This window comes from Aspergillus sclerotioniger (genome assembly GCF_003184525.1).
Source record: "Aspergillus sclerotioniger CBS 115572 chromosome Unknown BO94scaffold_4, whole genome shotgun sequence".
In the NCBI taxonomy this organism is placed as follows: Eukaryota; Fungi; Ascomycota; class Eurotiomycetes; order Eurotiales; family Aspergillaceae; genus Aspergillus; species Aspergillus sclerotioniger.
The window spans coordinates 908615-936467 of record NW_020290994.1 but is presented as its reverse complement, the minus strand read 5'-3'; the positions used below and the strand labels follow the sequence as shown (position 1 = coordinate 936467).

Below are 27853 nucleotides of genomic sequence, written 5' to 3'. Positions count from 1 at the left end.
GTGCGCTGACGGGCCCTTGCTGTTGATTTAAGCGACCAGCAGGTTAAGCGACAAGAGCAGTGGTCTAGGTATCTATGTCCTTCAGCCTACGTATTAGGCAGCCGGCAAGTCGATCCATCACTCGATCATTCAGGTTGACACTAGATGGATTGAGAGCTTGTTGCGGAGCTTTAGACCGTGGTGAGCTGTGGTGGTCTGCAAAGTCCCAGTGATGAGCAGGAAACTTGACCCCGACGGAGCAAGCACCAGTGGTCAATTATTCGACGCTGAATCAGTCAACTAGCCGGGGTCCCAAGGCCATCCTACAACCGAGTACAGCAACTACAAGTGTGATTCAGGTTATGCCGCAGACCTTGCAGACCAGTGTCTGCCAGGCTGGACAATATACCGTCAAAGCGCGTACTATTTCGTTGCACGAAGTTGGTTATCAGAGGGTGTTAGCAGTAGATTGCAAGGCACTTGCCGACTTGCTGTTAGAGAATGACCCGGCTTTGATGTGAACAAGTATGTGCGGCAGTGGACTATTCTATTCTCGCCAATTGCAGCATGGAATGAAGCGACAGCCATGGAGTAGTAGTGAATTGGGATCACATCGTTGGGCTTGTCTTTCTGGAATATCTGGAGGAAGGTAGAAGAAGTCAACACACGCGAGCGACGGTTCAGGTACCGCCACCCGGAGGAACAATATGGTTTTCTGCCACCGCCTGGGCGCCGATTGGACACTTCCCCGCCCATGGCAGTGATTGTCCCTCAGTCCTCCTATTATTGTCCCCCATCAAATCCTCGCTCACTTCTTGCTTCCCATCCTTTGCACCTGGGGTCCCGTCAATCTCCTTCATCTGTCAGCCAATCTACCAGCATGAGTGCCACCGTCACTGTTACCGAGCCCCCGAGGATCACGGCCGAGAATGTTGCGACCCTCTTCCCCGAGGTCGACACTTCGCTCGCGCGGGAGGTGCTCCCCACTGCGACAAGCAACCCCTCCGCCACCCAGGCGGGCGACGAGCTGGCCGGCTACGATGAGGAGCAGGTTCGCCTGATGGATGAAGTGTGTATTGTTCTCGATGATGATGACAAGCCCATTGGCAGTGCCAGCAAGAAGGCTTGTAAGTTTCCTCTATCTCTTAGTCAATCAACGGAGTACTGATCTGTTGCAACCGAATGAACAGGCCATTTAATGACCAACATCGATCGCGGTCTCCTTCACCGTGCCTTTTCGGTCTTCCTCTTCGACTCCAACAAGCGCCTGCTGCTTCAACAACGTGCCTCCGAGAAGATCACTTTCCCCGACATGTGGACGAACACCTGCTGCTCCCACCCCCTAGGCATTCCTGGAGAGACGGGCTCGCAACTTGATGCGGCCGTGCTGGGCGTGAAGCGCGCGGCACAGCGCAAATTGGAGCAAGAGCTGGGAATCAAGCCGGAGCAAGTCCCGCTGGATAAGTTTGAGTTCTTCACCAGAATCCATTACAAGGCGCCCAGTGATGGCAAGTGGGGAGAGCATGAGAGTATGTCCACATCCAAACTAGGCTATCAGACTGGCCGCTAATCATTGCTAGTCGACTACATCCTGTTCATCCAAGCCGATGTCGATCTGAACGAGAACCCGAACGAAGTGCGCGACACGAAATACGTCTCCGCCGAGGAGTTGAAGCAGATGTTTGAGCAGCCGGGGCTGAAATTCACACCGTGGTTCAAGCTAATCTGCAACTCGATGCTGTTTGAGTGGTGGGGTCACCTGGGCTCGTCGTCGCTAGAGCCATACAAGAACGAGCATGAGATCCGTCGGATGTGAGGCGGTGGCGGTCACGACCGACAATGTAATGGCATTTCGCATGGGACTGGCCCGGGCGCAGCCTTTTCTTGATTCCCCTTGAGACCCTGCTTGGACAGCGTTTGCTGGTACGGTCTGAGCCGGCCAGATGTTACTGCAGAGGATCGATGCGTACAACTCCTCCTAATTACCCACCTAGTATATTTCTCATGAGCATAGCCTTTCTTCAATCTCCTAACACCAAATAATCTCCGAACACACCTGAATAAGATGATCATTTGGTCCTGGCATCCGTCGCCAAAAACAGCACACAACTCCCCAAAATTACCGTCCCCACCACCGTAAACGTCACCTGCGTCTTCCACCCACTCTGCACCAACGCCGCCTTCCGACTGTATTTCTTCACCGTACGCACGTAATTCGCAAACCCATTCCCCAAACACGCCAGACTCAGCACCCAGAACACAATCCCCAGCGGTAATGCCATGCGTCGCTCCAACCCCGTCGGGGGCGTCTGAAAATGGAAAGAGATTATGATGGCGATGGCTACGATAGCGAGGTACATTGAGAGGCGCAGCCAGGAGAGAAATGTGCGTTCGTTTGCGCAGTGGTCGCGGGCGTCGGAGGTGGCATTTTCGAAGAGTAGGGCGCTGAGGTAGGGTCGGGTGAGGAAGATGTGGGTTTTTTGGCAGAGAGGGCTGATGGTTTTGGATGATTTGTCAAAGAGGGGTTTTTTTTCGGTTTAGGGGAGGGGAAGAGGGGGAGGGCGTACTCGTCTGCGAGGATTGGAGGGCTATTGGCGGCGTTGATTATGGGGTTGTATGGGGGTGGGGGGAGGGTGTGTCGGTGTTGTTGGGTTGTGGTGGACATGGTGATGTGCTGTGCTGTGTGGTACGCTGTGTTGTAGTTGGTTAGGTTGGGTTGGGATGGAGTTGTTGTTAGAACACCCTAGATCATGGTGTATGGGAGGAAGTTTAGTGGTACCTTTACGAAGTTCGAGTTACTTGCCTGGACTGCATAGGGCGAAGTATGCGATCAGACCAATCAAAGGGATCGAGGCTAGGGAGGCACGTGATGCGGTGTGTGTCGGTGATGATGTCATTGTTGATAGTGCTGTTGTCTATCTATGCTGGAGGTCCTTATGGTATGGCGCTGTTGCTTTGATGGCATCTTCATATTATGACTAGTACTATGTATCTACTATCTACACCTTCCAGCTCTCTGATATCAGACCCATGGTGATCGCCTCCACTGCACGCCTTCGGCTGGACCATCTTGTTTGGGTGAGTCGCAGCAACACTGATTGGCTACCGGGCGGGTATCTTACGACGCCGTAATTGACGTACGGCATTCCTCGCATCTTTCATCCATCGGCGGGGGTCCCTGCTTTGCGGGGTGTCGCTGCATTCTTGCGCCTCAAGCAACGCAATACTATCTTGTTCTTGCTGATGCTGGTGGATAGATGGCAATTCGAGCCTGTCAGGCCCTTGCATTATACTGCGAAATCCGAACCTTAACCCGGTAGGAAAACTTAGCAGCCAACGTGAGTCACTAGTAGAGCCTCGACTCGATCACTAGCAGTGGAGCCCCATGGCCTGAGCGGCAAAATCTGCGGTAACGCGAATACCGGATGGCCTACGACTCACATACAAAACCGGTGCCGGCTCTCTTACGTTCTCTCCCCTGCTTGCTTATTCCTGTGCTTCCCTCCTGCAAGTCCGAGAGGTCAATTCTATCTCTTCTCCCCCCCTGTCTTCCTCGTATAATCATGCGGATGACTGCTCAAGCGCCACAATCCCAATCCCAGTGATACGACATCTTGCATCCAATCCCTGACACCGACCAACCAAACCACTTCGTGCTCTGTGGAACCCATTTCCGATCAGCATGGCCCGCCGCGATAGTATACGCGGGATCGCCGATGAGCACCGCTATAGATCCAGCTCGCCCCGAGCTCGTAGGGCAATTGCCCGCGACATAGAAGACTATGCCGATGACGAAGGCTCCATGCTCACCACCGATGACGAAGCCTCCGAGACCTCTACCATCCGCGCCATTAATAGCCAGCCTGGCACGAGACCCCATTCCCTGGCTGGGTCGTACCAGCGCCCGAGCTTCTTCACCACCGTCTCCCATGCTACGGTTGTTCCGCATCGTCCCGACCATGATGGATTAACGCGGAGGGAGCGCGAACGGGCCATTGAGGATGAACGGAACCTCCTCACGGATAATAACTTTATTGAGTCGAGTCCTCACAAGGGACGGCGCATGAGGTTGGGGTCTGCAACGGGGCCGGAGACGGCGTCGTTGCTGGGGGGTGAACAGCGCGGGTCGCAGTATGATGGAGTGGATTCTGAGGAAATTGATCGCAAGTGGGAGGAGGCTGTCACGGCCGGTCTGATCCAGACGACGTGGAAGCGTGAAGCCCAGGTGATTGGTAAGAATGCGGCGCCGCTGGTGGTAACGTTTCTGCTGCAGTATTCTTTGACCGTGGCGAGTATCTTTACCCTGGGACATCTGGGGAAGAAGGAGTTGGGTGCGGTTAGTCTGGCGAGTATGAGTGCGAGCATCACTGGTTATGCAGGTATGTTTGCAGTCTGTTACTTGGATTTCGTATGGGTGTTGGTACTGACTGAAGTGTAGTCTACCAGGGTCTCGCGACTAGCTTGGATACATTGTGTGCGCAGGCTTACGGCTCCGGACGGAAGAAGCTGGTGGGTCTACAGATGCAGAAGATGGTTTTCTTTCTCTGGGTCATCTCGATTCCAATTATCCTGCTGTGGTTCTTCGCCGACCGGATCCTCATCCGGATCGTGCCGGAAGAGGAGGTCGCCATTCTGGCCGGTTTATACCTGAAGGTGGTTGCGCTGGGTGCGCCGGGATACGCTTGCTTCGAGAGTGGCAAGCGCTTCGTGCAGGCGCAGGGGCTCTTCTCAGCGTCCCTCTATGTGCTTCTGATCTGCGCTCCTCTGAATGCATTTATGAATTACATGTTCGTGTGGCAGTTCGGCTGGGGCTTCATCGGGGCTCCCATCGCCGTGGCCATCACGGACAACCTGATGCCTCTCTTCCTCTTCCTGTACGTGTACTTTGTGGACGGATCCGAGTGCTGGAACGGCGTCACGACTCGCGCCCTGCGCAACTGGGGACCCATGATCAAGCTTGCCCTCCCAGGTCTGCTCATGGTTGAGGCGGAGTGTCTCGCCTTCGAAGTGTTGACGCTCGCATCATCATATCTCGGCACAACGCCCTTGGCCGCTCAGTCAATCCTGTCCACGATCTCGAGCATCACCTTCCAGATCCCATTCCCCGTCTCGATCTCGGGTAGTACCCGTGTGGCCAACCTGATCGGAGCAACTTTGGTCGATGCCGCCAAGACATCAGCCAAGGTGTCGATGGTCGGCGCAGTCATTGTGGGTCTGCTCAACATGCTGTTCCTATCCTCTCTACGCTACTACATCCCCTACCTATTCACCTCCGACGAAGAAGTCATCGAGCTGGTGGCACAAGTACTCCCACTGTGCGCCGCGTTCCAGCTCTTCGACGCTTTGGCCGCCAACTGCAACGGAATCCTCCGTGGTATTGGACGGCAAGAAATCGGCGGCTACGTGCAGCTGTTCTGCTACTATGCGATCGCGATGCCGATCAGTTTCGGAACAACATTCGGGCTGCACTGGGGACTGTTTGGACTGTGGTCGGGTGTTGCGCTGGCTCTGCTGTTGGTTTCGATAATTGAGGCGTTCTTCCTGACGCGGACAAATTGGAATCGATCCGTGGAGGAAGCTCTTCGCCGGAACGCGCTGGTTTAATTCATTTGTGCCTTGCTTTTTCTAACCTTATGTGTGATGATGTATACTGTCAAAAGCATGCGTTAGTATTTGTATAGATGACTGTACTGGATTTACTTTCTACTTCTTTTTTCCCCCTATCAGAGTCTATAATAGACAGACGTGAATTGAACTCAATGAAATGCGATATCATATGAACTGCCTGTATGCATACATGCACATGCCGTGCTATTTTCCCATCTCCCAATTAACACCCATCACCACATCACGACCTAAAACTCCAAAATCGCCCACGTCTGCTCATCCACCGTCGAAAAGATAACTCCCGCCGTAAGCAACTCATCCCCAGCCCTCGCCACATCCGGCATGGGCAGACTCAACTTGGCCGCAATCAACTGAGCATGCAACCCCTCATTACTCTGCGGTTCCGTCTTCAATAGATGATAAACTCTCTTCGCGACGGGACTCATAGCCGGTAAACCCTTCGCAGCCGCAAAATCATCCGCACCATTCACACCTCCCATGGCCGAATCCCCACCTCCCTTCACGCCCCCAGCACCCTCCCCAGAATTAGGATTACTCGGCCCGCGGGTAAAGAACAAATGCACGGCCGACGCCTCCAACAGATGACAATGCAATTCGTTGATATCCTTGATGGGACGAACGCAATGCGCGCCCACGAACCGTTTGTTTCCGAATGATTTTAGTTTTCCGAAGACGCGGGCGTAGCCGTTTAATTCGATTTGGTTCTTGTTGGTGGAGTTGGAGGTGGGGTCGTCGGTGTCCATCGAGTCGGCGGTCATGGAATCAATCCATTGTTTGGCTTCGATTTCGCCGGTGCCGTCGTCGAGCTTGTATGTGATGTTTGTGCTTTGGGAGGAGATGTTGCGGACTTGGCCGATGAAGGTGACCGAGGCGACTTCGGCGGAGTCGATTTGGTAGGGCGCTTCGGGGTAGGGTTGGTTGGCGTCGAGGGCTTGTTTGATGGTTATGGGGCGGAGAGTGGCATTGGTGTAATCTGCCTGTTGGGTTTGGGGTTAGTGATGGTTAGGGAGAGGGGGAGAGAGCCAGCTACCTTTCCCCCTGACGGGCTGTTCATCTCGCCGTTCATGAAGCCGCCGTCGCCGCCGCCACCGCCGGAGTAAGAGCTGTTGTTATTGTTGTAACCGCTATCTGGTGTGCGTGGTTAGTGTTGATGTTGATGGTGGTGGATCAGATGCGGGTGGTGCGTATAGGTAACGAGATGGGAAGACATGAGGGGACATGTTAGAGAATCAATAGAGGGAACTTACCCATGATGTAAAGTGTTTGTCAGTGTGCGTATATGAGTATAGGTGTGAGTTGAGGTGAAAGAGTTCAGCCAACAATTCACTGAAGATTCATTTTACCGCATCGGGACGTGTCGACGCGTCGCGGGGAAATTCTGTTTGGCTGGTTTGCACACCGGAGCAACATTGATGCGGAAGTCTCACCGCCCGGCGGAAATCTTGCGGCCAGAAAAAAGTCTCAGGCCGATAAGTGTGATACGATACAATCATAATCGGCTACAGACCAGGAACGAATTCCCCGTCAAAATGCCTGGTCGTGCCGCTTCTCCGGCTATGTCGGAGAATGAATTCGACATTACCAATGCGCTGTTCCAGAATGACAGCGATTCCGACCATGAGCCCGCCGTGAAGCAGACCAAGCGGCAGCCGAAGGCGGCGGCGCCCCAGCAGCTCGATTTCCTCGGCGTGGAAGGCGATGACGACGACGAAGATGACGAGGCGTTCATCGCGGAGACGCAGGCATCGGCGAATCGAAAGGGCTCGAATTTGAAGGGTCGCACGGTGAAAAAAGGTGGTGGTTTCCAGGCCATGGGATTGAATGCGAATCTGTTGAAAGCCATCACACGGAAGGGTTTCTCGGTGCCGACGCCCATTCAGCGCAAGACGATCCCTGTGATTATGGAGGATCAGGATGTCGTGGGTATGGCGCGTACAGGTTCCGGAAAGACGGCCGCGTTCGTGATTCCCATGATTGAGAAGTTGAAGAGCCACAGCAGCACGGTCGGATCCCGCGCCCTGGTCCTATCGCCATCCAGAGAGTTGGCCCTGCAGACGCTCAAGGTCGTGAAGGAATTAGGCAAGGGGACAGATCTGAAGTCGGTGCTGCTGGTTGGTGGTGACAGCCTGGAAGAACAGTTCTCCATGATGGCCGGTAACCCTGATATCGTGATTGCGACGCCCGGTCGTTTCCTGCACTTGAAGGTCGAGATGAACCTGGACCTGTCGAGTATTCGCTATGTTGTGTTCGATGAAGCCGATCGACTGTTCGAAATGGGTTTCGCCGCCCAATTGACCGAGATTCTGCACGGCTTGCCCTCCACTCGCCAGACTCTGCTTTTCTCCGCCACCCTGCCCAAGTCCTTGGTGGAATTCGCGCGCGCTGGTCTGCAGGATCCAACACTGATCCGTTTGGATACGGAAGGCAAGATCTCTCCCGATCTGCAGAATGCCTTCTTCTCCGTCAAGTCGGCTGACAAGGAGGGCGCGCTGATGTACATCCTCCACGAAGTCATCAAGATGCCTACGGGCCCGACGGAGGTGTCGCAGCGCATGAAGGAGGAAGAAGCCAAGGGAAGAGGGAGATTCTCCAAGAAGCGGAAGCGTGAAGAGAAGGTTAACTGGAAGGAGTCCCCTACGCAGCATTCGACCATCGTCTTCGCCGCGACCAAGCACCACGTTGATTACCTGTATTCGCTGCTTTGCGAAGCCGGTTTTGCAACCTCCTACATCTACGGTTCCCTCGACCAGACGGCTCGTAAGGTCCAAGTACAGAACTTCCGCGCCGGTATCTCGAACATCCTTGTCGTCACGGACGTGGCGGCCAGAGGTATCGATATCCCCATTCTTGCCAATGTCATCAACTACGACTTTCCCTCGCAAGCCAAGATCTTCGTCCATCGTGTCGGTCGTACGGCCCGTGCTGGTCGCACTGGTTGGAGTTACAGTTTGGTCCGCGATTCCGATGCCCCATACCTACTCGATCTGCAGCTGTTCCTGGGCCGGCGATTGGTCCTCGGCCGTGAGCATGGCGACAATGTCAACTTTGCCGAGGATGTAGTTGTCGGAAGCATGCCTCGGGAGGGTCTCTCTCAGGGCTGTGAGTGGGTGTCTAAGGTCCTGGATGATGTGGCGGATATTGCCATGCAGCGTTCGGTCGCCAGCAAGGGAGAGAAGCTCTACATGCGCACGCGCAATGCGGCGTCTCTGGAGAGTGCCAAGCGGTCGAAGCAGGTGGTCAGTTCCGACAACTGGACGGCTCTGCACCCTCTATTCAACGACGAGACCAGTCACATGGAAGCCGAGCGCGAGAAGATGCTCGCCCGGATCGGTGGCTACAGGCCACAGGAGACAATCTTCGAAGTGAACAACCGTCGCAGCGGCAAGCCGGAGAACGAGGAGGCCCTCAGCACCATCAAGCGGGTCCGGACCACGCTCGACACGAAGAAGAAGCGCGCACAGGCTGAAGCACAGGCCGAGCTCCTTGGAAACGCAGCCTCCGGAGACGCTGATGCCGATGACGCCGAGGATGGCGCCTTCGACAACGAAGACGACGATGTCGGAGAGGGACCGGCCGACAACATGTCACTCGCCGACGAGTCCGACCTTGAAGTCACCTTCTCCTCTTACAACACATCGAACGGCGACAAGGCCAAGAAAGAAGCCAGCGCCACGTCATTCCAGAACCCCGAATACTTCATGTCCTACACCCCCAACCAGACCAACATGGCCGAAGACCGCGCATACGGTGTGCATTCCGGCACGAACGCCAACTTCGCCCAAGCGTCTCGCGACGCGGCCATGGATCTGCTCGGCGACGAAGGCAGCCGCGGGTTCGGCGAGCCTCGCACCATGATGCGTTGGGACAAGCGACACAAGAAGTACGTGTCGCGCCAGAACGACGAGGACGGCTCCAAGGGCACGCGTCTCGTGCGCGGTGAGAGTGGTGCCAAGATCGCCGCCAGCTTCCGCAGTGGACGCTTCGACGCCTGGAAGAAGGGCAAGCGACTTGAGCGCATGCCTCGCGTGGGTGAGGCTGAGACTCCGGGTCTGGGTGCTAACCTGGATTACCGCGGTGGAAGACGGTTCAGACACAACAAGGACCAGGCGCCTAAGCGGGCTGATCCTCTCCGCGGTGACTTTGATAAGATGAAGAAGAAGAACGCGGCTGCCAAGGAGCGCCAGCTGTCCAAGGTTGGCGGTGCTGCATCTGGTGGTAAGAGCGAGCTGAGGAACACGGATGACATCCGGCGGGCGCGCAAGCTGAAGCAGAACCGTCGGGAGAAGAACGCTCGTCCGTCACGGAAGAAGTAGTGCTGCTGCTGGGATTGATTTTTTGGACTGTATATACCATTGTGCTAGGGTTAAAAGCTTGAATACTCCTATTCCCATTGTTGCTGTTCACCCCTGACCCATCACATAAGAGATACTCAATTATCCAACACAGAAAAAGACATTATATCATAATACATAGATTAGTTAAACCCTCCCAATAGCGACACATCCCAACACTCCCGCATCCTCATCCGACCTCTCATCCTCATCCTCCTTCTTCTCATCAACAATCACCTTCCCCATCTTGACATTTTTTCCAATACCAACACACCCCAACACCCCCTCCTGCTCATCCACCCCCTCCCCTTTCCCCTCCAATTTCCCCCCCTCCGATTTCGCAATCAACTCCTCATATTCCCGAATATTATTCACCCCCTTGGGCATCCCATTCACCATCAACCCCTGCTCATCCATCAACCCCGCCCTCACCTCCATCGACCTTTTCCACGACTCCCTCTCCTCCATCCGTTTCTGCCACCCCTGCACCCACGGATACGCCTCCAGAATCTCTCCCCCCTCATCACGGGGAATCAACATATCCAATCGGTTATTCCACGGTAAGAAGGCCAAATCCGCATATGTGCATTTATCCCCCACCAGCCAGGTTTTGTTGGTGAGGATGGTGTTGAGAACGCCCAACACCCGGTGGACTTCGTTTTGGTAGCGGGTTATTGCGCTAGGGAGTTTTTCGGGGCTGAGGACGTTGAACCTTTTTTTTCATCATGTTAGTATTGGGTTTGGTGATGTCGATGAAGGGGGGGATGGGGGAGGTAATACCATCCACACTGCCCATAATACGGCCCTTGCCCACTCATCTGAAACTGTAGGTACTGATTCAAAAGATGTTTCTCATTGAGCGTCTCATAACTGATTTTATGGGTGGTGTCGTAAATGTCAATCAGGTATTGGATTATAGCGCCGGATTCCCATAGTGTTAGGTTGGTGTTGGGGTCTTGGATTGCTTTTTTTTGCCCGAGATTTGTTAGTTTTATTGTGTTGTGTTTTGGGGGGACTGGGCGAGAGTGGGTATGTAGGATGTGGTTTAATGTAGTGTGAATGGGGAGAGAGTACCTGGTACGCGTCCATTGGGATTGATATCGATAAAGGGGGGTTTCTTGACGTCATCGAATTTGAATGATCTGATGGTGTATGGAATGGAGAGTTCTTCGAGGATGATTACAACCTGTTTGTTGGTTGTTGTGGTGGTTAGTGGTGTGGTTTGGTGGTATGTTTGGGGTAGTAGTAAGAGTGGGTGTGGGGTGAGCTCCGATGGGTGGGTGGACTGACTTTCCATGGGTTGGGACCCGAGGCTGTTTCATTGTCTTGTTAGTGGGGGTTGGGTTGGGTTGGGTTGGGTTGGGGGATGAGGGGGACGTACGGGTGAGCCAGACGATGATGGGTTGAATTGTCATTGTTTCGGTGTGGGATCTGTGTGAGGGTCGATATGAAAGATGATGCAGGGAGCTGCACTTTATACATCCAGGCAAAGTAAGCTGAGGCTGTAGGCAGAAGCTGGGTGGGGGGAGCTATTGTAGGCTGAGTCGTTGACAGCCCATTAGTCGGGGCGTGGCGTGACGCCGTCGTCCCCTAAATTTAGGTGTGCCCGGGGGAGTTGCTGGGGCGGTCTGTAGGGGTCTGTATGCTGGAGATGATAAAGATGGGAATTGATGGTCATTATTGTTATTATTTTGGGATCTGTTACAATATTCTGCATGATTTGATGCAATTGAGTAGGGATAAGCAGAGAAAACATGCTATAAAAAGGTGCATTGGGAATGGAATGGATAGCCCGCAAGGCTGGCTAGTTACTGTCAGCAATGAATAGAGTCAGATATGAGTCAAAATCTTGCTTATTCCGTGGTCCGTAGACTCAAAACCCACTAGTCCTCACGTAAGCCCACCATCTCCAACGAGTCCCTCCACAGTCGATCCTCCTCCTCAGGGCTGTACGTATAACTCACAAACGTCCTTCCAATATGACCGTCATATTCAGCCTGCACTGCCTCGGCACAGTCAGCAAGAAACTTCCCGCCCTTGCCCTCCCACTCGCTGCCAACAGCACCCCATATAGTTGTCGCAGCTCCCTGCGCTGGGCTCTTTAGGACTTTTGCCACCGTCTCATCATGCACCAAATCGTGAATTTGTTCTTCAGTCATATGTCTTCCCAGTGATGTAGCAATCACCCCAGGGTGGAGACTCGTCGCATGCAGCCCGCGAGACCCATAGCGACGTTCAATCTCACTGGCCATATAGATATTGGCTGTTTTGGACTGTCCGTACGCAACCCAGGGCTCATATGCTCCCTTCTGAAAATGATAATTGTCTGACTCGTTGATGCCATGGACCCTATGTCCCGACGACGCCACCATGACAACCCGGGACTGGAACGTGGGACTGCTCCCGGCGAGCAGGGCAGGCTTGAGAAGCTGAAAGAACAGAAAGTGGGCGAGATGGTTTGTCGCGAATTGCAACTCGTACCCATCCTCTGTGAGCTGGAGATCCCGCACGGCCATGACTCCGGCGTTGGCAATGAGGATATTCACTTGATCGGTCTTGGCGAGGATGGCCGCCGCGGCCTGTCGCACACTGGACAGAGAGGTCTGGTCCATTTGCACGAGCTCCATGGTTTCAGGCTGGAAGATGTCGCCAAGAGCTGCGCGGGCTTTGTCCGGGTTCCTGGCCGTCAGGTAGAGGGTTGCTCCGGTGGCTGCGAGGGCGCGGACGGTCTCGACTCCAATCCCAGAAGACACGCCTGTCACAATGGCAACTTTTCCCACCAGCTTGCCTTCCATGTTGTTATCTTGGATGATTTGCAAAGCTGTGGGTCGCGAGTCACCTGGGCCTTGGGGGTTTGCGTGGGCGGCAGTATAGCAAGACATGATGTGTTGGGGAGGGTTGGAAGTGGAGGTTGTTGTCTGGGAAGATGAGGTGAATTGAGGCTGCTTGATGGCAATGCATTCTGGCTAGATATAAGGCCATTTTATACCAATCTCTGCAGCCAGTGATGAATGTAGCAGAAGAGAGTCGAAACAGACTGCCAAAACCGACATGGCTGACATTATTGCCGTTTTGGGGTTAGTGCATCACCTGAACCGCTCCTCTTGTCTCCGCGCTGACCCTTTTCGCCTTCTTGGTTCTAGTTTGCCCCAGGTTATATCATGGCGATGGAGAATACGAGTGCTCTACGGGCTTCTACAGATGAATCCCTCACGTCGTGACCTCGCATCAACCATGGTGTTGTCCACCAACCCTGGTGGAGTCGACGAGAAGCGTCAGCGGAAGAAGCTCCAGAATCGGAAGAACCAGAGAGCACGACGTAAGTCCATGTCCCTTGATCACTTCAGACTAGCGAGCTTACAAATTCCCATCAGGTCTTCGTATCAAAAAGGAACAGCACGAGGAGCCTGACCGGCGTCCCTACAACGTGCATCGATGGCGACTCGAGGAATACGAGGCGCCCCACAGTACTTCCTGGAAGCTATACAGCTCCCAGCCATCCCCTCAAGAAACCCACGGGGATGAGAAACACATCGAACATCACATCCCTAGTTCATTATCATCATCAACAACCACAACCCCATCCAAGACTCACATAATCACCTCTCAACAGGAAGACCCTAAACTCCCCTTCCCAGCCGACAACCTCCTCCACCTAATCTACTACAACGTATTCTGGGGATTCTTTCAAAACAAGGTCCTCCTCAGCCAACTAACAATGTCCCTAATCCCCGGACCACAACCCATCCAGATAGTCCACCAAGGCAACTTATTCCCCCTATATAACGTCATCATCCCCACAACACCCAACATCCCAAATTGCCTCGTCCCAACACAGTCCCAAGAAAACTTCATCCATTGCTCCTGGATCGATTTCATCCCCTTCCCCAGAATAAGAGAGAATCTGATCACCTGGGAAGCCAACTTCGATCATGCAGAGTTTGTGGAAGACTTGATTGGGTGCTTAGTTGATGGAATGACTTTTCCTGCGCCGTCGTCGGATTTGGATCCGGCGGCGACGGGAAGCATGGTGCTCACGGGGGGTGAGGATGATGAAATCACAGCTGCAAGGAAGGGGCTTATTATCTGGGGTGAGCCCCATCGGGCGGAGAGTTGGGAGGCAACGCCGGGGTTCTTGAGGAAGTGGTCGTGGGCTGTAGAGGGGTGTGACGAGTTGATTGAGTTTAGTAATCGGTGGAGGGTGAGTAGGGGGGAGGAACCAATGAGGGTTTCGTTGTGTGTGTGATACTACTACTATACAGACTATCAAGGCTTTGGGGGAGGTTTCATTTGGATTGGATGTGTATATTCGGCCCTCCACTACTACTACATATAATCTACTAGGACCGTCGCGTATCAATACGATGTCTTTCCTACAATGCTTGGTTTCATAAACCAGACATCAGCCCTTTCATCAAGTAATCGCAGTGTCAAGAGTAAAGAAATATGCTAGATATTCCTTCTTCATCTGCATACCACTGCTAAATTCAGCTACAGCTACTTGTCGAGAATCAAGTTTGTAGTAATGATGAAAGAAATAGTACTAATGTACAAGGTCTATTAATTCTGAAGATTGCCTGAGAAGAGGATAGCACCAAGCTAATACACAACTCTATACATATATTCAAGTAAGAGTATGGCTTCAGGTTACAACTTAAGGAGCATGAAACATTACATGCCAAACGCAACATGTAATCAGGCATAGAAATTTTTTAGATAAAGCACTAAGGTTCATATATTTACGTGGGCCAAGGCACCATTCACTATCTATCATAGAATTTCTACATTGACTGCTTGGAAGGTTAGAAAAATGTCGGCTTACAAATGCTATGTAGATCATTCCCACTGTACCATAGCCAGGACCAGACACTGCCTAGAAAATGCAGAATCGTTAGATTTGTTCAGGGGATTGTGGCATGCTAGCACTGGGTGAATACCTCTGGACTCATCTTTACCATGCTGGCTGAGGCAAAGTGGTGGTTAGCTGGCCCTGGATTCTCTAAGTTGGTTTAAAAATAGGGGGAGACTTGGGGCGATCACTAAGAGATGTCATCTGCTGGGAGTAGCTGCATAGTTAGAGCTGAATTGGCAAGGCGAGCTGGGTGTAGTCTCGACCTTTGAGGTCGGGCTGATATCTTGGCTGTCGAGGCTCTATACTTGGTTGGACTGGTGTCGCGTTCAGTTGGGCTGGCCGTCCGAGTGAAGCAATATAGGATGACTTCAGATCCAAATACGATGGATAGCTAGCACAAGCCTCCTGAAACAATATTTGCTGCCAAGTACCAAGCCATGATCTGCTGGCTTGCTCTTCCTACCTGTCCATCACACCTAGACGGAGGAATTCAACACCAACGGCCCCATAAGCAGGGCACGGTTCATGGAAAATATGGAGCTTTTCAATTGCCGCCTGTAGATATGCAAGTATGTGACTATTCCCCTTCGCTTTCAATAATTGCCTACCCCTTCCATCGCCGGTGGAGAGAGCAATGGCGCTCTTCACGGACCGTCCCGAAAAGGTTCGATTTTTGCTGACCCAAAGGAGAACAAGCTGAAATAGGGTTTACCAGCGGGATTGTCAAAGCAAAAATAGGGAGAACCTTGAAGTCGCTAAATCGGTCTTTCACAGAAATACTCGTCATATCCTCACCGACACTCTGCGAACTGGATTGCCGTTTTCGGACGTACTCAGCATCAACGCCTCCATGCAGGTGACTCGTCACTCTGTATTGCAGTATACAGGCTGCCGGCTCAACGTCCGTCATGCAGCCAGTTCGCCTGCGAAGTTTGGCCCTCCCGGTAGACTGGATGGAGAGCCACCGCCAAGGCTGAGGTCGACGCGGTCACCGTATATCGCGTTCGGCGACATTCAAAGTTTGTCCACGCCACGCCTCTGACTCGCGCAGACAATCACACCCATCCAAGTCACTGATTGTCCATAGTATGTTGCCAGCTTGTTGCCGGCATACTCCGCGCGCTGAGCTAGGTGGGTTCCGTGGGAGTCGTCGTCACGAGGGTGTATAGCGACAGCATGTTGCACGGCGCCACAGGGAGCGCATGATCCACCATGTACAGCCGCGACGAGAACGCACCTATACACGATACGTCTGCCCCGTTGAATAGGACCATTCGAGGATCTACCCTGTTAGCACGGCCGGGATCAGGCAATCCGTTGTGCCAGCGACGAGGCCCGATTGATTGGCCCTTTCTTCCGAAGCCATCATGAGCCGGGATCAAGAGATGGGCAAGGCCTTTCCGAGGTCGTGTCCCTGCGATATCCGCGTTACGGTACCTCTTTCTCTCGGTCCGCTCAACGCGCCGTCAACACGCACGAAGCCTCCGACGGCCAATACTTCGGTAAGTGAAGCGGAAAGCGTCTTCCAAGGAGCGGATCGGGCACACTTGCTCGAGCAATCGCGTGGCATTTTGTCTAAAGCACGTTATATTTGACGTTCGAAGAGTGGTCCTACCTTTGCTCCGTCACCATTTCTTTCCGATTTTTCCTTCCTTGGTTTTTGCCTTGCCACCTGCAAGCTGCATGACGCGGAAGGGTATTGATTCTTAGAAATGCGGAGCCCTGGGAAAGCGCTGGTCAGACAACAGTATTGTTGTGCCGTTGTCTTCAACATTGCACCTGAACAGAGATCGAATAAGAGCAAGCATGCGCATAATGTAGCTAAAGTCACAGGGCGAGGGGAAAGAGAAGGCAAGATGGGTATCACGACGTCCCATGACTCGGGACGGGATGGCGAAGAAGCAGTTATACCCGATACACTGCAGGACGACTCTAGGCGCCTGCAGTGACCATTGCCCCTCGTGTCGCTCTGCGCAAACCCAGCATGGCGAGGGTCCTCTCGGGAAGACCCTTCTCGGAAAATTTAATTGTTTCCTTGTGTAGCCCGGACACGCACTAGCAATTGCTGTGGGAGGGTCGGATGTGCAACCAGCTGGATCGCCGTATGAAGCGATGACCAACACCGGCGATTTCTGGTATTGGCTTTGCCGGGACTGACTTTGTTGACTATTCCTTTTTCCCGCTTTTGACTCGTTAGCTTCTTAGTGTGCGTTCTGCCCGTTATTGTCTCGGAGATGACCCGTTATGGAGCAGGAGTGGACGCAATCACACCAACGGGGGAGGGATGTTATCCAGCCAATTTCAGCCAGAAACGGAGGGGGGCAGTTGGATCCCGCTTCCACTCCGATATAGATAGATAGATCGATAGCAGAGGAGATAAGGAGCTATCATTAGAGGCGAGTTAGTATGGGTGCGGCGTCAGTAGTGGGAGCGATAGTCTGTTTGAGCCTCGAGCGGATGACAAATAGTGCGCGCCAATCGTTGCCTCGTCGGGCTCTGCGTGTTTCCCCAACGGGGAAATGGCAGATCCCGTATCGTCGTTGCCGTCTTTCTCCTAGCTAATCCTTCTTTCTGCTCACAATCTCACTGGCATGATTGTTATTTGGTCTCGACTCTCGCTCCTCAAATTCATGATGCAAGTGGATAACCCCCCCAAGGCTGCCCTTCCTTCAGATGGGACGCGGGGACCGCGATTATAGTACATACTAGGCTAAGCTATCTCTCCGTACGCGTCCATCCTGCAGCCTGCATGGTGCATCATCCTTCATGGCTGGCCCCTTACCCCTTTAGGCTTAAAGATGGGGGGTCGGTCGCCTAAACTATTGGGACGGTGGCAGTCATCGGATCCCCAATAGGCAGATCGTGCTGGTGGCTTCAAGAAACACTTTGCAGTGGTGATTCTGTCCTAGCGCCGAACCGGGATGGATCAGGCTGAATGAACGATCCCTTGCGGGCATCCCGCGTCCCGTACGGAGTATGTGCCAACCACCTTTCACCCACCACTCACCACCCACCACTGAGCTGGGAGAGAGGAAGGTGTGATCATCTCGTCGAGAGTGATTTCCGGTCTCAATTTTTGTCTCCGAGCTCGGATTGACCCATTGATGGAGCTTGGTGAGAGGCTAAGCCGGTGCTGTCATATGGTAGCCCAAAAGGTTAACACCAGAAATTCCCCGCAGTGGCTCCCAGTTGATCGTGATTCGGTGCAAACCGGTAGGACTAAGATAACATTCCAGCTGGGTTATATGAGGCCAACCCAAAGGAGTAACAGAAGAATGGTCAATAAAAAAGAAAAGTGGAAAAAAATGAAGGAGCAGTTAGTCTCTTGTTGGTGATGGACCAGCTTGCTAACGCTCACAGGCAGATGCCGTGGGAAAACCGTTGTCCGGAGTCCATTCATCTAGTTTGAGTGGCCCCTCCTGCTTCACCACGCGCCTTGGTTCCGTGTTCTGTGCTCGGCGAGCCCAGTGGATCTTTCCGTTCATCAGAGGATCAGAGGGGCCATTTTACTTTCGCCCATCACTGACACTGGGGTCCCTGCAAAATTTCCGGTGCTCAGGTGATCAAACCACCTAAGATACAGGCTCGTCTCACTGGCCAGAGCGCTGCAGCAGCCACATCTTGTTTGGAAGTAACCACCACCATGGATCGTTCCTACGGACCGGACAATAACCGTTCGTTGGAGGATAGCTAGACATTGTGCGGAGTGGTCGTCCTTCGGGATCCGCCTCCATTTGTTCGTGGCCAGCTTGCAGGCCAGACCGATCTCCTGCACTTTAGTCTGTTGGGTGTGGCATCGTGACTGGAACATTCTTGCATTTTTATGTGGACTATCCTTTATCCACTAAAGCCAATATTCGTGTCTTCCATTCAAATCGGATAATGAGACTGGGATCAAAGTGTAGGTGCCAGGGTTGGCCTGCATGGCCCCAAGAGCCGACCGGCCGATTTCTTCCATTCCGGCACTCGCAGAATGTGGCACATACATTCCTCAATTGGCACACCCGTTGGTCCGTTGATCCATTTACACTGCGTGGGTGGGACCCAGCATAACCTATTGCAGAATCCACGCGGAGAATTGCGGCCTCTCAGTCCAGTGGTTCGGGCTATTGAGCTGGCGTCATTCATTGAGGCACTCGACACACAGTTCAATGCTGCTGTCCAACCCGATCGAGCAGCTTGCAATCGCCCAAGGAGGCTCTCTGTGAGGACTCACGATAGATACATCAATCATGCCTTCCTACCTAATTCCTAGTGTCCTCCATCCCTTGCACGACCCCGAACGGTCAGCCATGTGAGTGACAACACGTCGATTTGATATCAAAAATTCTACTCGTATGTGTGCTCATGCCATAGCAAAAGAGACATGGCCCTATGACCAAGACAAGACCCCTCTCACTGCAGCGCGGACATTTTATCCTGTTGGCCCTGGGGGATTGGGGTTGCCTTGGAGCGCTATTTCCGACACGTCCGTACGGAGTATATACCAACCTAGATTTGAAGAGGGAAATGGGACGACGTAGGAAGGTAAAAAAAGGGCGATCGAATATTATTGGTGAACCACGGCCCCCAATTATGAGACGAGAACCCCGAAGATCTGAGGGGAAGAACACAAGTCCCAGGGGGGCAAAAGGAAGGAAAGAAGAGCAGTGAGATCACTGGAGCGATTCCGAGATGACCACGTTCTTCTTCTCCTTGCCCGGGTCTATTCTTCCTTGGTTGTGATCTGAATATTCTTCTGGAACTTCAGTCCCTCACTCAGTCTAAAAGAGAAGGGAGAAAAGAAGGCAGGGGGGGAGGCGAAAATGAATTAAGATAAAATCCAAATGAAGCCGGAAGAGGACGAAGCTGCCTGTCATTCGGCGTTCCCAGCGGTATGGCAGGATGTCATTCTGGTCTTATCCTGAATCATGGGGGAGGGGGCAAGGGTACACAGAGCGAACACACGCCGTCACCCATTAGTTTATTCGCCCAATGCAATTGATGGACGAGCTTAAAATCCTGGCGGCGAAGGCCCATCAACAGGCCTCATTCGGTAGCGCGTGTCAAACTGGGGACGGAATGCACCCCCCCATTTCTACCGAGCGGACTATTGGCAATGGGCGCCGCGGGCGGGCGCCGATGTCGATCCGTGGCTCCCCCTTCGCCTTGCTTCCGGGCCAGCTGATTGGCACTGGGCCCCAAAGCTCAGGAGGAGGATGCGAACGAACTTGACGACCGAGGGAAAAGAGCGGAAAAAGGGAAAAAAAGAAAAGAAGCGAGTGCTCGTCCAAGTTCCAGTTTCCCCTCTTCCCTTCCCCCTCTGGGAATCGTTAAACCCTTTTCGGTCGGTGTCACTGACAGCGGCATCCAGTTTCCAGGGCCCATCCATCGTATGCAAGCCACTCTCTGCTTCTGATCCAGCGTGCCGGACAGGACAAATGATCCCATCCTTGATGGCAACCTCTCAACAAACAAGAATGAATTATTGACACAGATCAAAAGACCAATGAGAATCAGGAGGGGGTGATAAAATAAATTAAAAAAAAGGTCAAGCCAACGAAGAGAAATGACAATCAAATCCACAGGACTGATGATAAAGCTGAAAGAGTGACGAAAAAGCTGAAGCCCGAGCTTGTCGAACCGGATCCCCCTCTTCCCTCCGGAGCATTGATATCACTCGTTCCTCCGAACCTCACTAATCTCCATACTTACATATTTCCAGACGCGACGGAGCCAAAGATACCCCATTAAGATCTACCATGATGGAGATCAAGTCTATCGGCTGCTAGTCGGGGTTGCACTGGCCACCAGTTACCCACTTCTGGTTTCCATCTACGGGTCAACCAAGCAAACAGGCTCCCTTCATGTTGGAATCGGTATAAGCCTTGTCACAAGCTGCGGGCAATGACGGGGGTACTAAATTCTGATCACATCTTCTTTCTTATTATTATTCCCTTTAATGCCTTTCTTCGACGAGGCCACGCCTCGGGGGAACTAGACCGCCCAGCCGGATTCCCTCTCCCTCTTTCTCCCCTTGGCCGTTGACAACTTGTACTTCTTGGGGGTCTTGCGAACTCCAAAATAAAAAATAAAAATAAAAATAAACAAAAACCTCCTATTAGCGAATTCCTTCCTTTTACACCCACTCCTGTCCTGTTTTTCTTCTGAAATTCTTTCCCCATATATTACTCCCTGACATCTCACTTCGTTGGGAAAAGGCAGTGTGATCCCACCGGATTTTTACGCCTCACTTTCCGGTATAGTTCACCGTTCCCGCATTTTGCTGTCGGGGGGATTGGGCCAGTTCACCTTCAAGTCACTAAATCTTATACGAGGAGAAAGAAAAGATACTTCGTGACAGTGAGGGAGGAAAAAAAGGGGGGCCGGAATAATAATTAAAAAAAAGAGGGCAGAGGGTTGAAAAAATAATTAAATTCAAGAAAAAGGATAGCCCTACGCTCATCGTTACTGAAAGGTAAGGTACAACTGGTGTATTTTATTTGCATCTACTTTTTTATGCTCTCACGATTATTGCTTTTGCCATGACCATTCTGTGCATTTTCCCTGGGCCCCAGTGATCGCCCACCATGCTGCAATAAATCATCCCAGGATGGGGACCATCGAAGCTATGGAAAACTGCTGTCACGATCTGGCTTCCCTTCGCTGATCGACGCATCCTAGTTTCTGACTCCTCCAATAGTGATTCTTGACTGACTGATTATAAGCTCCAGTGGTCCTCTGACTGCAAGCGTGTGGTTTCAATGATGACTGGCAACTGAACAACACACCGCAACCGACTGACTGACTATACGACGACAAAAGGCTTTTGGGTGCCAGATATGTTGCCTACTTTAAGATCGAAACCAGATCGCATCCCATTCTTGTGAACAACGCGCTTCCCTTGTCAAAGGAACCAAGGTTTACCAGATGCAATCTTTAGTCCTTCCTCCTTCTTCCTTCATCGCTACAGAGTTTGGACACCCCAGGTTTAATCCGGGCCCGGAGCGGCTTCCGTTGAACTTGCCTCGGTCGACAAATGCTCGACGGTATCCCCCTCGGGATCTTCCACTCCCTCGCTCTATGTCCGGTTCGGTCCCAGCAGACGACCCGCTGGAGACCTCTGGAAACACCAGACGCCCCGGACATCCAGAGCTCCCTCAACCCGTCACCACCGTGACGGCGACGACCTCCATCTCCGCTGGCCTGTCGGGACCGGTCCTTCCTCCAGGGTCTACTCATGAGGCCGTGGCGCAACGCATGATCTCGGCGTCAGGGAACGACACACTGCGACAACCCTTCAGTGTGGGCGACACCTTTCCGTCATCGCGACTTCCGCCATCGCTGGTGGGCCCGGGCATACCACAAGCTGCGGCGGCAGCTTATGCACAGCCTTCTTTTGGAACCTCTCCTCCTGGAACAACGACTCGTGCATTGCCGCAAAAGCCCACTCGACGCACCAAAGCTCATGTGGCATCCGCATGTGTTAACTGTAAGAAGAAGCACCTGGGCTGCGATCCAGCGCGGCCATGCCGGAGATGCGTTTTGTCGGGAAAAGAAGTGAGTGTCTCCTGTATTGGATCGGCCATCATACCTTGAAATCGAAGAGCCTTTGCGCCCTGCAAATCCTCCAGAAGCGACCCCTTCAATTTCCAAACGGCCGTGTCAGAATCGCAATTACTGACTTGTATAGGCAACATGTGTCGATGTCACGCACAAGAAACGGGGGCGGCCGCCCTTGAAAGCAGAGGAAGCATCTCTGAGAACATATGCAGCACACATAGACAATAGAGCCACAGCAGGAGAGCAACACGGTCCCCAGTCGAGACGCAGCTTACATAGAGCCACATCCTCACGTGAAATTCGCCCAATGACGGATCTACAGATGCCTGGGGGGCAGGCTGGCGCGATGGCCATGAGGGCTTCGGCTGGTCATCCCCAAAGATGGGCTGCGTCTGTCTATCCTCAAGCCATTGATCCTACAATCACAATGCAGAGGGGCCTTGGACATCGACGATTTTCTTCCTCTGGCTCCGCGCAGTCCCTTGCAGCGGCTTCTCCGCCCAGCTTTGTTCCGATGCCTGTTGGGTATAACCCGGCCCTAGGGGCGGGTCGTATGCCCATGGGCGTGGGAAGACCGATGTCGTCGTACACGCATCAGGGAATGAACCCTGCTACCACGCCACCCCAGTATCAGCAACCCTTCGTCCCAATCTCACCATATCCAGAAAGTGCTCGAATGCCCAATCGGATGTCGATGGGGGAATCTCCTATGTCGAGAGACCCTCGCGAAGGCTATTTGGAATCTCCGGTGAGGCTTCCGCCTATATATCCCCCCACGATGGGGACGCCGGCATCGGCGTCGCAAGGACATCGCCTGAGCGATCCATACCCAGCAGCTTGGTCGCCGCGGACACGTGAAGAGTTTCTTCAGCAGGAGCACCGGCAGCAAATGGCTTCACATGGCTTAATTGACCCACTATCGCCCAATAGCCAGATGCGACACGCTGTGTCTGACTTTGGGTATGGGGAACCAATTCCTCGGCAATTTGGACCTACTGGTTCTGCTGCAGAGAGGCATTCACTGCACATGTCGCTTGTACAAAGTCAAGACGAACCGCCGGCGAATGAGGCCGATGCAGAAGGCAACAGACCAGCTAAGCGACGCAAGATGGCCTTGGACGACATGGTGAACGACTGAATATGGTCCATTTCACATCCACTTCCCACCAAGGTCTCGGTCGAGGTCAGCACACTCCATTCTTTTCTGACCGCTCAAGTGGTTATATCATCTCTTGGAGCATTCAAGGCTTGTAGCGGGATCTACAAAGATAATGATCTTAATGTACACTTTCCTATGTGTCATGTGTGCTCGCCTACGATCGCTGATACCTTCACCCATTCCCCCACACTTATTCCCTCCCATTCATTCTCCTTTGTCTCATCTACAGTACAAACATCCAGTCTTCTGGCACAAAAGTACATGACCCGTCGAGCTACGTTGCATTTCCTTTGTCAAATATTGTCACATCGCATGGATACTGGTATCTCTTTTTCTGCTTTTTCTTGGTCTGTTGTGTACTTGCTGCATAGCGTGCTGCTGTCTTTCTTTACACATATACCTTGGGTTTCTTGAATGCTTTGGTCATCGTCATAGACGGCGTTGGGTGGAGTCCAAACATCACATTATCACTACGTATTCGGGGGAAAGGGAAGCATCATCCAATGTACTTTAATTAATATCCTTGCCAGACTCGTTATAGGTCAGCACCGCCATGCTGCTGGGCAGCTACTTTAGTACAGGGCATGGTTGTGTGAATAGTGAAGATCAATTTCTTAAAAGGCAGGTGACATCTGGATCGAAGTTTATGTAGACCACCACAGCCAACCATGTACAACCGTACAGCAAGTCCGAAGCAAGGAGGCGTGATTTATCGGGTGACGTGGGACTTTGCCACCTTTCATGATCTGCGATCTCGTATATTTTGCCGATAAGCTGGGTTCACGGCGGGTTGCACAGCTGGATCTACTGCCTCCACATGTCTCACTCGGGCGCTTAGATACGCCCAGATCATTCTGCAGAGCCCAACTAGATTGTAGACTTTTATCGGGGCCTGTGTAGAGGGCAATGCAAGGACTCGCTCCAAGAACCGTGGCAGAGAATGTGCCGTCACGGGACCGGGGCAGTCGCTCTGGGCCAGCGTCCCCCGATTGCTTCACCAGTCCATCAAGTGCGCCTTATCGGCTGCCTCATGACGTGTTCTTGGTGCGGCTTCTACAGCTCCTCTCGGAGGTGTGTTTCCATGCCCCATTATTAACCCGAGGGGTTGCATTTCCGTTCACCGGCCCACCTTTGTGTTGACGACAAAGTGTCTGCGCTCCACCCTGCGTACATAGTCCGTCGGACCAGGTCGACCACAAAAGATTTGCCCTGAAGACTTATCCTGACTCCTGGGGTGAGTCCTGCATCTCATCTCGTTCATTTGGGCTTTGATCGGGCTATTGATCCTGCATTGTATTTGCTACCATCGTTCTTCATGCCGTGCTATCTAGCCAACATTATTCACTCGTTGAGGTGAATGCAAGGCTCAACTCGAATCGATATCTACCCAACCTACTCAACCGGGCCAAGATTCTCAGAGACTCTAGGGGTTTGTGAAACCATCAATCCAATCGCTGGCCAGAATCCATCATTTCCTTCATTAGCATACCTGCAAGCTATCTGTCAGAGACTCACAGGAAGGAAACCTGCCACTACTCACGTTGCCACGCTTTACTCGCATTTTGATATTACGGAGAAATATCCATAAGGCACTTGCAGACTTGATGGGTCTTTTTTATCAATTTGTCTAAAAATAGCAATTTTGAGGCGGTATAGCTTTCGAATGAGCTGACCAGTATGAATCAAATACATGCACACGCACTGGAATGTATCGGTAGGAGCTGCAGCTTGACAGCTCCTAGGGCTGTTTTCTCTGCGTCAACATGTGTCACGTTCAGCATGTATTCTGCAATCATATATATTCCAGTGGAAACCCAACTCTTGGATCTGGATCAATCCTAGTGCTTTTCGTTTGAACTCCGTCGGGCACCTACCATCAACATCAGTCCCCTTGAAAATGAATAACGTGCTTATACGTCATTGGTACGCGCTTAATAACGCTCTCACGACTAGTAACATTAGTTGCAACCTTGATGGCAAAACTTTGGACTTGGCCACTGTGGTGGCAGGAGCGAGGTATATCACGGTTCTTCTCAAAGCGCCAGATGAGTCCGTACTTGCGCTGCGATGCTAACTTCGTGTTAGGTACGGAAAACGCATATCGCTCTCACAAAGCACTCGTGAGAAAGTGCATCGATCCGAGGAGGCATTGAAGAAACACCTTGCGGGTGGGGAGCTAGTCTATGGTTGGTCATTCCAAACCAATGATAATTAGTTAAGCATGACTTATCGAAAGGTGTAGGAGTAAATACTGGCTTCGGTGGTAGTGCAGACACTACGACTCATGCAGTCAACAAGCTGCAAGAAAATCTACTACAGATGCTTCAGGCTGGAATCAAAGTAGACGGCTCAAGCCCTGTTGTCGCAAACAAGGAATACAAGAACGTCCTCCCACTGGACGACCCAATATCTGCCACCATTATGCCAGAGTCATGGACCAGGGCAACTATGATCATCCGGTTGAACTGCCTTGCTTTAGGGGCATCGGGCATCAGACAGTCGGTCCTGGATGTGTTGCTCCAGATGATAGAGCACCAAATCACCCCTAGGGTTCCTTTGAGAGGTAGTATATCCGCCTCCGGTGACCTCAACCCGTTATCGTACATCGGTGGGGCAATGCAGGGACATCCGTCTATCTACGTCTGGAAGCGCGACCGAGTCTCGAACTGCCAAGTGAAAGGGGCCGATCTCGCTCTCGCAGAGAGCTCAATACCACCAGTGCGGCTGAATGCGAAAGAGGGCCTGGCAATCGTCAATGGAACGGCGACCTCTGCGGCCGTAGGTGGTCTGGCTCTGCACGAAACCCTCGGCCTTGCTGCTGTAAGTCAGGTTCTTGCAGCAATGAGTGTCGAGGCTTTACACGGTATGAGCGAAAGCTTTGATCCTTTTTTCGCAAGAGTCCGGCCTCACCCCGGACAAACCACGGCAGCAAACAATCTGTGCAGGTTTCTTTCTCAGTCAAAGTTACTCAACGATGGAGATGCGCTTGGGCCCGGGAATCTGCGACAAGATCGATATTCCATTCGCACGTCCGCTCAATGGATGGGACCAATTCTTGAAGACTTGGAGTTAGCATATCAGCAGATTTCCGCAGAGTTAAACTCTGTAACGGACAATCCTCTCATCGACACTGTTGGTGACAGTGCTCGTATTCTACACGGTGGTAACTTCCAAGCGAAGTCGGTTACCAGCGCAGTAGAAAAGGCTCGACAGGCCGTTCAGTCCATGGGTCGTATGCTTTTTGCGCAGTGTACCGAGTTGATTGATCCATCCAAAAACAATGGCTTACCTCCTAATCTGTCTGCTGATGAGCCGAGCATCTCATTCACCTTCAAAGGGGTTGATATTCTGATTGCTGCGTTGCAGTCGGAGCTAGGATTCCTCGCGAATCCTGTTGGAAGCCATGTCCAGACCGCCGAGATGGGAAACCAAGCCTTGAACTCACTCGCATTGATATCAAGTCGATACACTTTGGAGGCCGTTACCGTTCTGTCGCAGATGGCAGCTGCTCATCTCGTCTCTGTCTGCCAGGCTCTTGACCTTCGTGTCATAAACATCCAATTCATGCAGGCTTTGGAACAGGATTTTGTGAAGATATTCAACGAGAGCTTCAAAGTTTATGCTGCTTGGAGCAAAGTCTCTCCAACCGTCTCCAAGGATGCCTGGTTCGCCTTTATCAAGCAAGTAGGACAGCTCCAGTCCGTCGATTCGTGCGATCGATTTCATCGAGCCGCCCGAGCAATTTTGCCCACGTTTCTCACGAAGCTGCCTCCTACCGATGTCTCTCCGAGTATCATTCAGTCTTGGATAGATTGCATAGGCTCGCAGGCGGTTGAGATATACCGTCAAACGCTCAAGATTTACTGTAAGAGTCCGGATGCGACCCCTTACCTTGGGGAAGCGTCACGGAAGATGTACACCTGTGTCCGACAAAATTTGAAACTCCCCTTCATTACCGAAGGGACACTCTGGCGCCCGGAAGATCCCAACAGGAAGCAATCTGGTGAAGCTGCGGCACCACCCCTCCCTACTATGGGCGACGTGGTTGGTATTGCCTACGACGCCATTCGTCGTGGATCCTTATACACGGTAGCGGTTGAATGCATCAGAAATGCAGAGCAGGATACTGTGAAGTGCCGTCACTGCCTGGAGAAAAATGTATTTCGTGCACGCATGAGCAGAATTTGATATGTGTGTAATGATATATTGTGGGAGATGGCATGTAGACTGCGTGGGAGGGGCTGAATTCTATGCCCTGCAAGATTTATTAGGTAGCCCTAGACGAGCTTTGATTACATTTCAAGTGACCGCACATCGAAGATCCTAGGCTTGCTATCGGAATAACATGCATGGAATGCGCAG

The 27853-nt window shown here is 52.4% G+C and overlaps 10 protein-coding genes across 10 annotated transcripts; 7 read left to right on the top strand and 3 right to left on the bottom strand.

Annotated features, from left to right (window-relative positions):
• Positions 1-859: 859 nt before the first annotated feature.
• idi1 (isopentenyl-diphosphate delta-isomerase IDI1) lies at positions 860-1795 on the top strand (the record flags this gene model as incomplete). The annotated part of the gene is made up of 3 exons (XM_025607736.1): positions 860-1106; positions 1170-1508; positions 1560-1795. The coding sequence occupies 3 exons, from the start codon at positions 860-862 to the stop codon at positions 1793-1795; spliced, it is 822 nt and encodes a 273-aa protein (XP_025471451.1).
• BO94DRAFT_531620 (DUF202 domain-containing protein) lies at positions 1561-2923 on the bottom strand. Its single transcript, XM_025610941.1, has 2 exons — positions 2547-2923; positions 1561-2472 (listed from the first exon to the last, which is right to left on the bottom strand). The coding sequence occupies exons 1-2, from the start codon at positions 2642-2644 to the stop codon at positions 2049-2051; spliced, it is 522 nt and encodes a 173-aa protein (XP_025471450.1). The 5' UTR covers positions 2645-2923; the 3' UTR covers positions 1561-2048.
• A 512-nt stretch (positions 2924-3435) lies between these two features.
• Positions 3436-5750, top strand: BO94DRAFT_509316 (MATE family efflux transporter). Its single transcript, XM_025609697.1, has 2 exons — positions 3436-4358; positions 4418-5750. Exons 1-2 carry the CDS (start codon positions 3662-3664, stop codon positions 5581-5583), a joined length of 1863 nt encoding a protein of 620 aa, XP_025471449.1. The 5' UTR covers positions 3436-3661; the 3' UTR covers positions 5584-5750.
• An 84-nt stretch (positions 5751-5834) lies between these two features.
• On the bottom strand, positions 5835-6673 carry BO94DRAFT_553576 (putative replication factor-a protein; the record flags this gene model as incomplete). The annotated part of the gene is made up of 2 exons (XM_025613665.1): positions 5835-6584; positions 6638-6673. 2 exons carry the CDS (start codon positions 6671-6673, stop codon positions 5835-5837), a joined length of 786 nt encoding a protein of 261 aa, XP_025471448.1.
• Positions 6674-7136: 463 nt separating this feature from the next.
• BO94DRAFT_542956 (ATP-dependent RNA helicase DBP10) lies at positions 7137-9920 on the top strand (the record flags this gene model as incomplete). The annotated part of the gene is made up of 1 exon (XM_025613117.1): positions 7137-9920. One exon carries the CDS (start codon positions 7137-7139, stop codon positions 9918-9920), a length of 2784 nt encoding a protein of 927 aa, XP_025471447.1.
• Positions 9919-12820, bottom strand: BO94DRAFT_563252 (short-chain dehydrogenase/reductase; the record flags this gene model as incomplete). Its single annotated transcript, XM_025614348.1, has 4 exons — positions 9919-10650; positions 10719-10893; positions 11013-11124; positions 11843-12820. 4 exons carry the CDS (start codon positions 12818-12820, stop codon positions 10086-10088), a joined length of 1830 nt encoding a protein of 609 aa, XP_025471446.1. The 3' UTR covers positions 9919-10085.
• Positions 12821-13172: 352 nt separating this feature from the next.
• BO94DRAFT_553573 (uncharacterized protein) lies at positions 13173-14184 on the top strand (the record flags this gene model as incomplete). The annotated part of the gene is made up of 2 exons (XM_025613664.1): positions 13173-13257; positions 13313-14184. The coding sequence occupies 2 exons, from the start codon at positions 13173-13175 to the stop codon at positions 14182-14184; spliced, it is 957 nt and encodes a 318-aa protein (XP_025471445.1).
• Positions 14185-19049: 4865 nt separating this feature from the next.
• Positions 19050-19634, top strand: BO94DRAFT_531615 (uncharacterized protein). The gene is made up of 2 exons (XM_025610940.1): positions 19050-19084; positions 19153-19634. Exon 2 carries the CDS (start codon positions 19165-19167, stop codon positions 19441-19443), a length of 279 nt encoding a protein of 92 aa, XP_025471444.1. The 5' UTR covers positions 19050-19084; positions 19153-19164; the 3' UTR covers positions 19444-19634.
• A 2065-nt stretch (positions 19635-21699) lies between these two features.
• Positions 21700-23584, top strand: sclB (putative C6 transcription factor; the record flags this gene model as incomplete). Its single annotated transcript, XM_025616979.1, has 2 exons — positions 21700-22329; positions 22463-23584. The coding sequence occupies 2 exons, from the start codon at positions 21700-21702 to the stop codon at positions 23468-23470; spliced, it is 1638 nt and encodes a 545-aa protein (XP_025471443.1). The 3' UTR covers positions 23471-23584.
• A 1804-nt stretch (positions 23585-25388) lies between these two features.
• On the top strand, positions 25389-27679 carry BO94DRAFT_509308 (aromatic amino acid ammonia-lyase; the record flags this gene model as incomplete). The annotated part of the gene is made up of 3 exons (XM_025609696.1): positions 25389-25507; positions 25577-25677; positions 25734-27679. The coding sequence occupies 3 exons, from the start codon at positions 25389-25391 to the stop codon at positions 27677-27679; spliced, it is 2166 nt and encodes a 721-aa protein (XP_025471442.1).
• Between the last annotated feature and the right edge of the window lie 174 nt (positions 27680-27853).

What these genes read in the sequence shown, in the direction of transcription:
- BO94DRAFT_531620 (XM_025610941.1), bottom strand. Translation starts at nt 2,644, where the DNA reads ATGTCCACCACAACCCAACAACACCGACACACCCTCCCCCCACCCCCA. An exon ending in CCTCCAATCCTCGCAGACGA is followed by an intron (nt 2,473 to 2,546) that starts GTACGCCCTCCC and finishes CAAAACCATCAG; the next exon opens with CCCTCTCTGCCAAAAAACCC.
- BO94DRAFT_531615 (XM_025610940.1), top strand. Translation starts at nt 19,165, where the DNA reads ATGACCAAGACAAGACCCCTCTCACTGCAGCGCGGACATTTTATCCTG.
- BO94DRAFT_509316 (XM_025609697.1), top strand. Translation starts at nt 3,662, where the DNA reads ATGGCCCGCCGCGATAGTATACGCGGGATCGCCGATGAGCACCGCTAT. An exon ending in GAGCATCACTGGTTATGCAG is followed by an intron (nt 4,359 to 4,417) that starts GTATGTTTGCAG and finishes ACTGAAGTGTAG; the next exon opens with TCTACCAGGGTCTCGCGACT.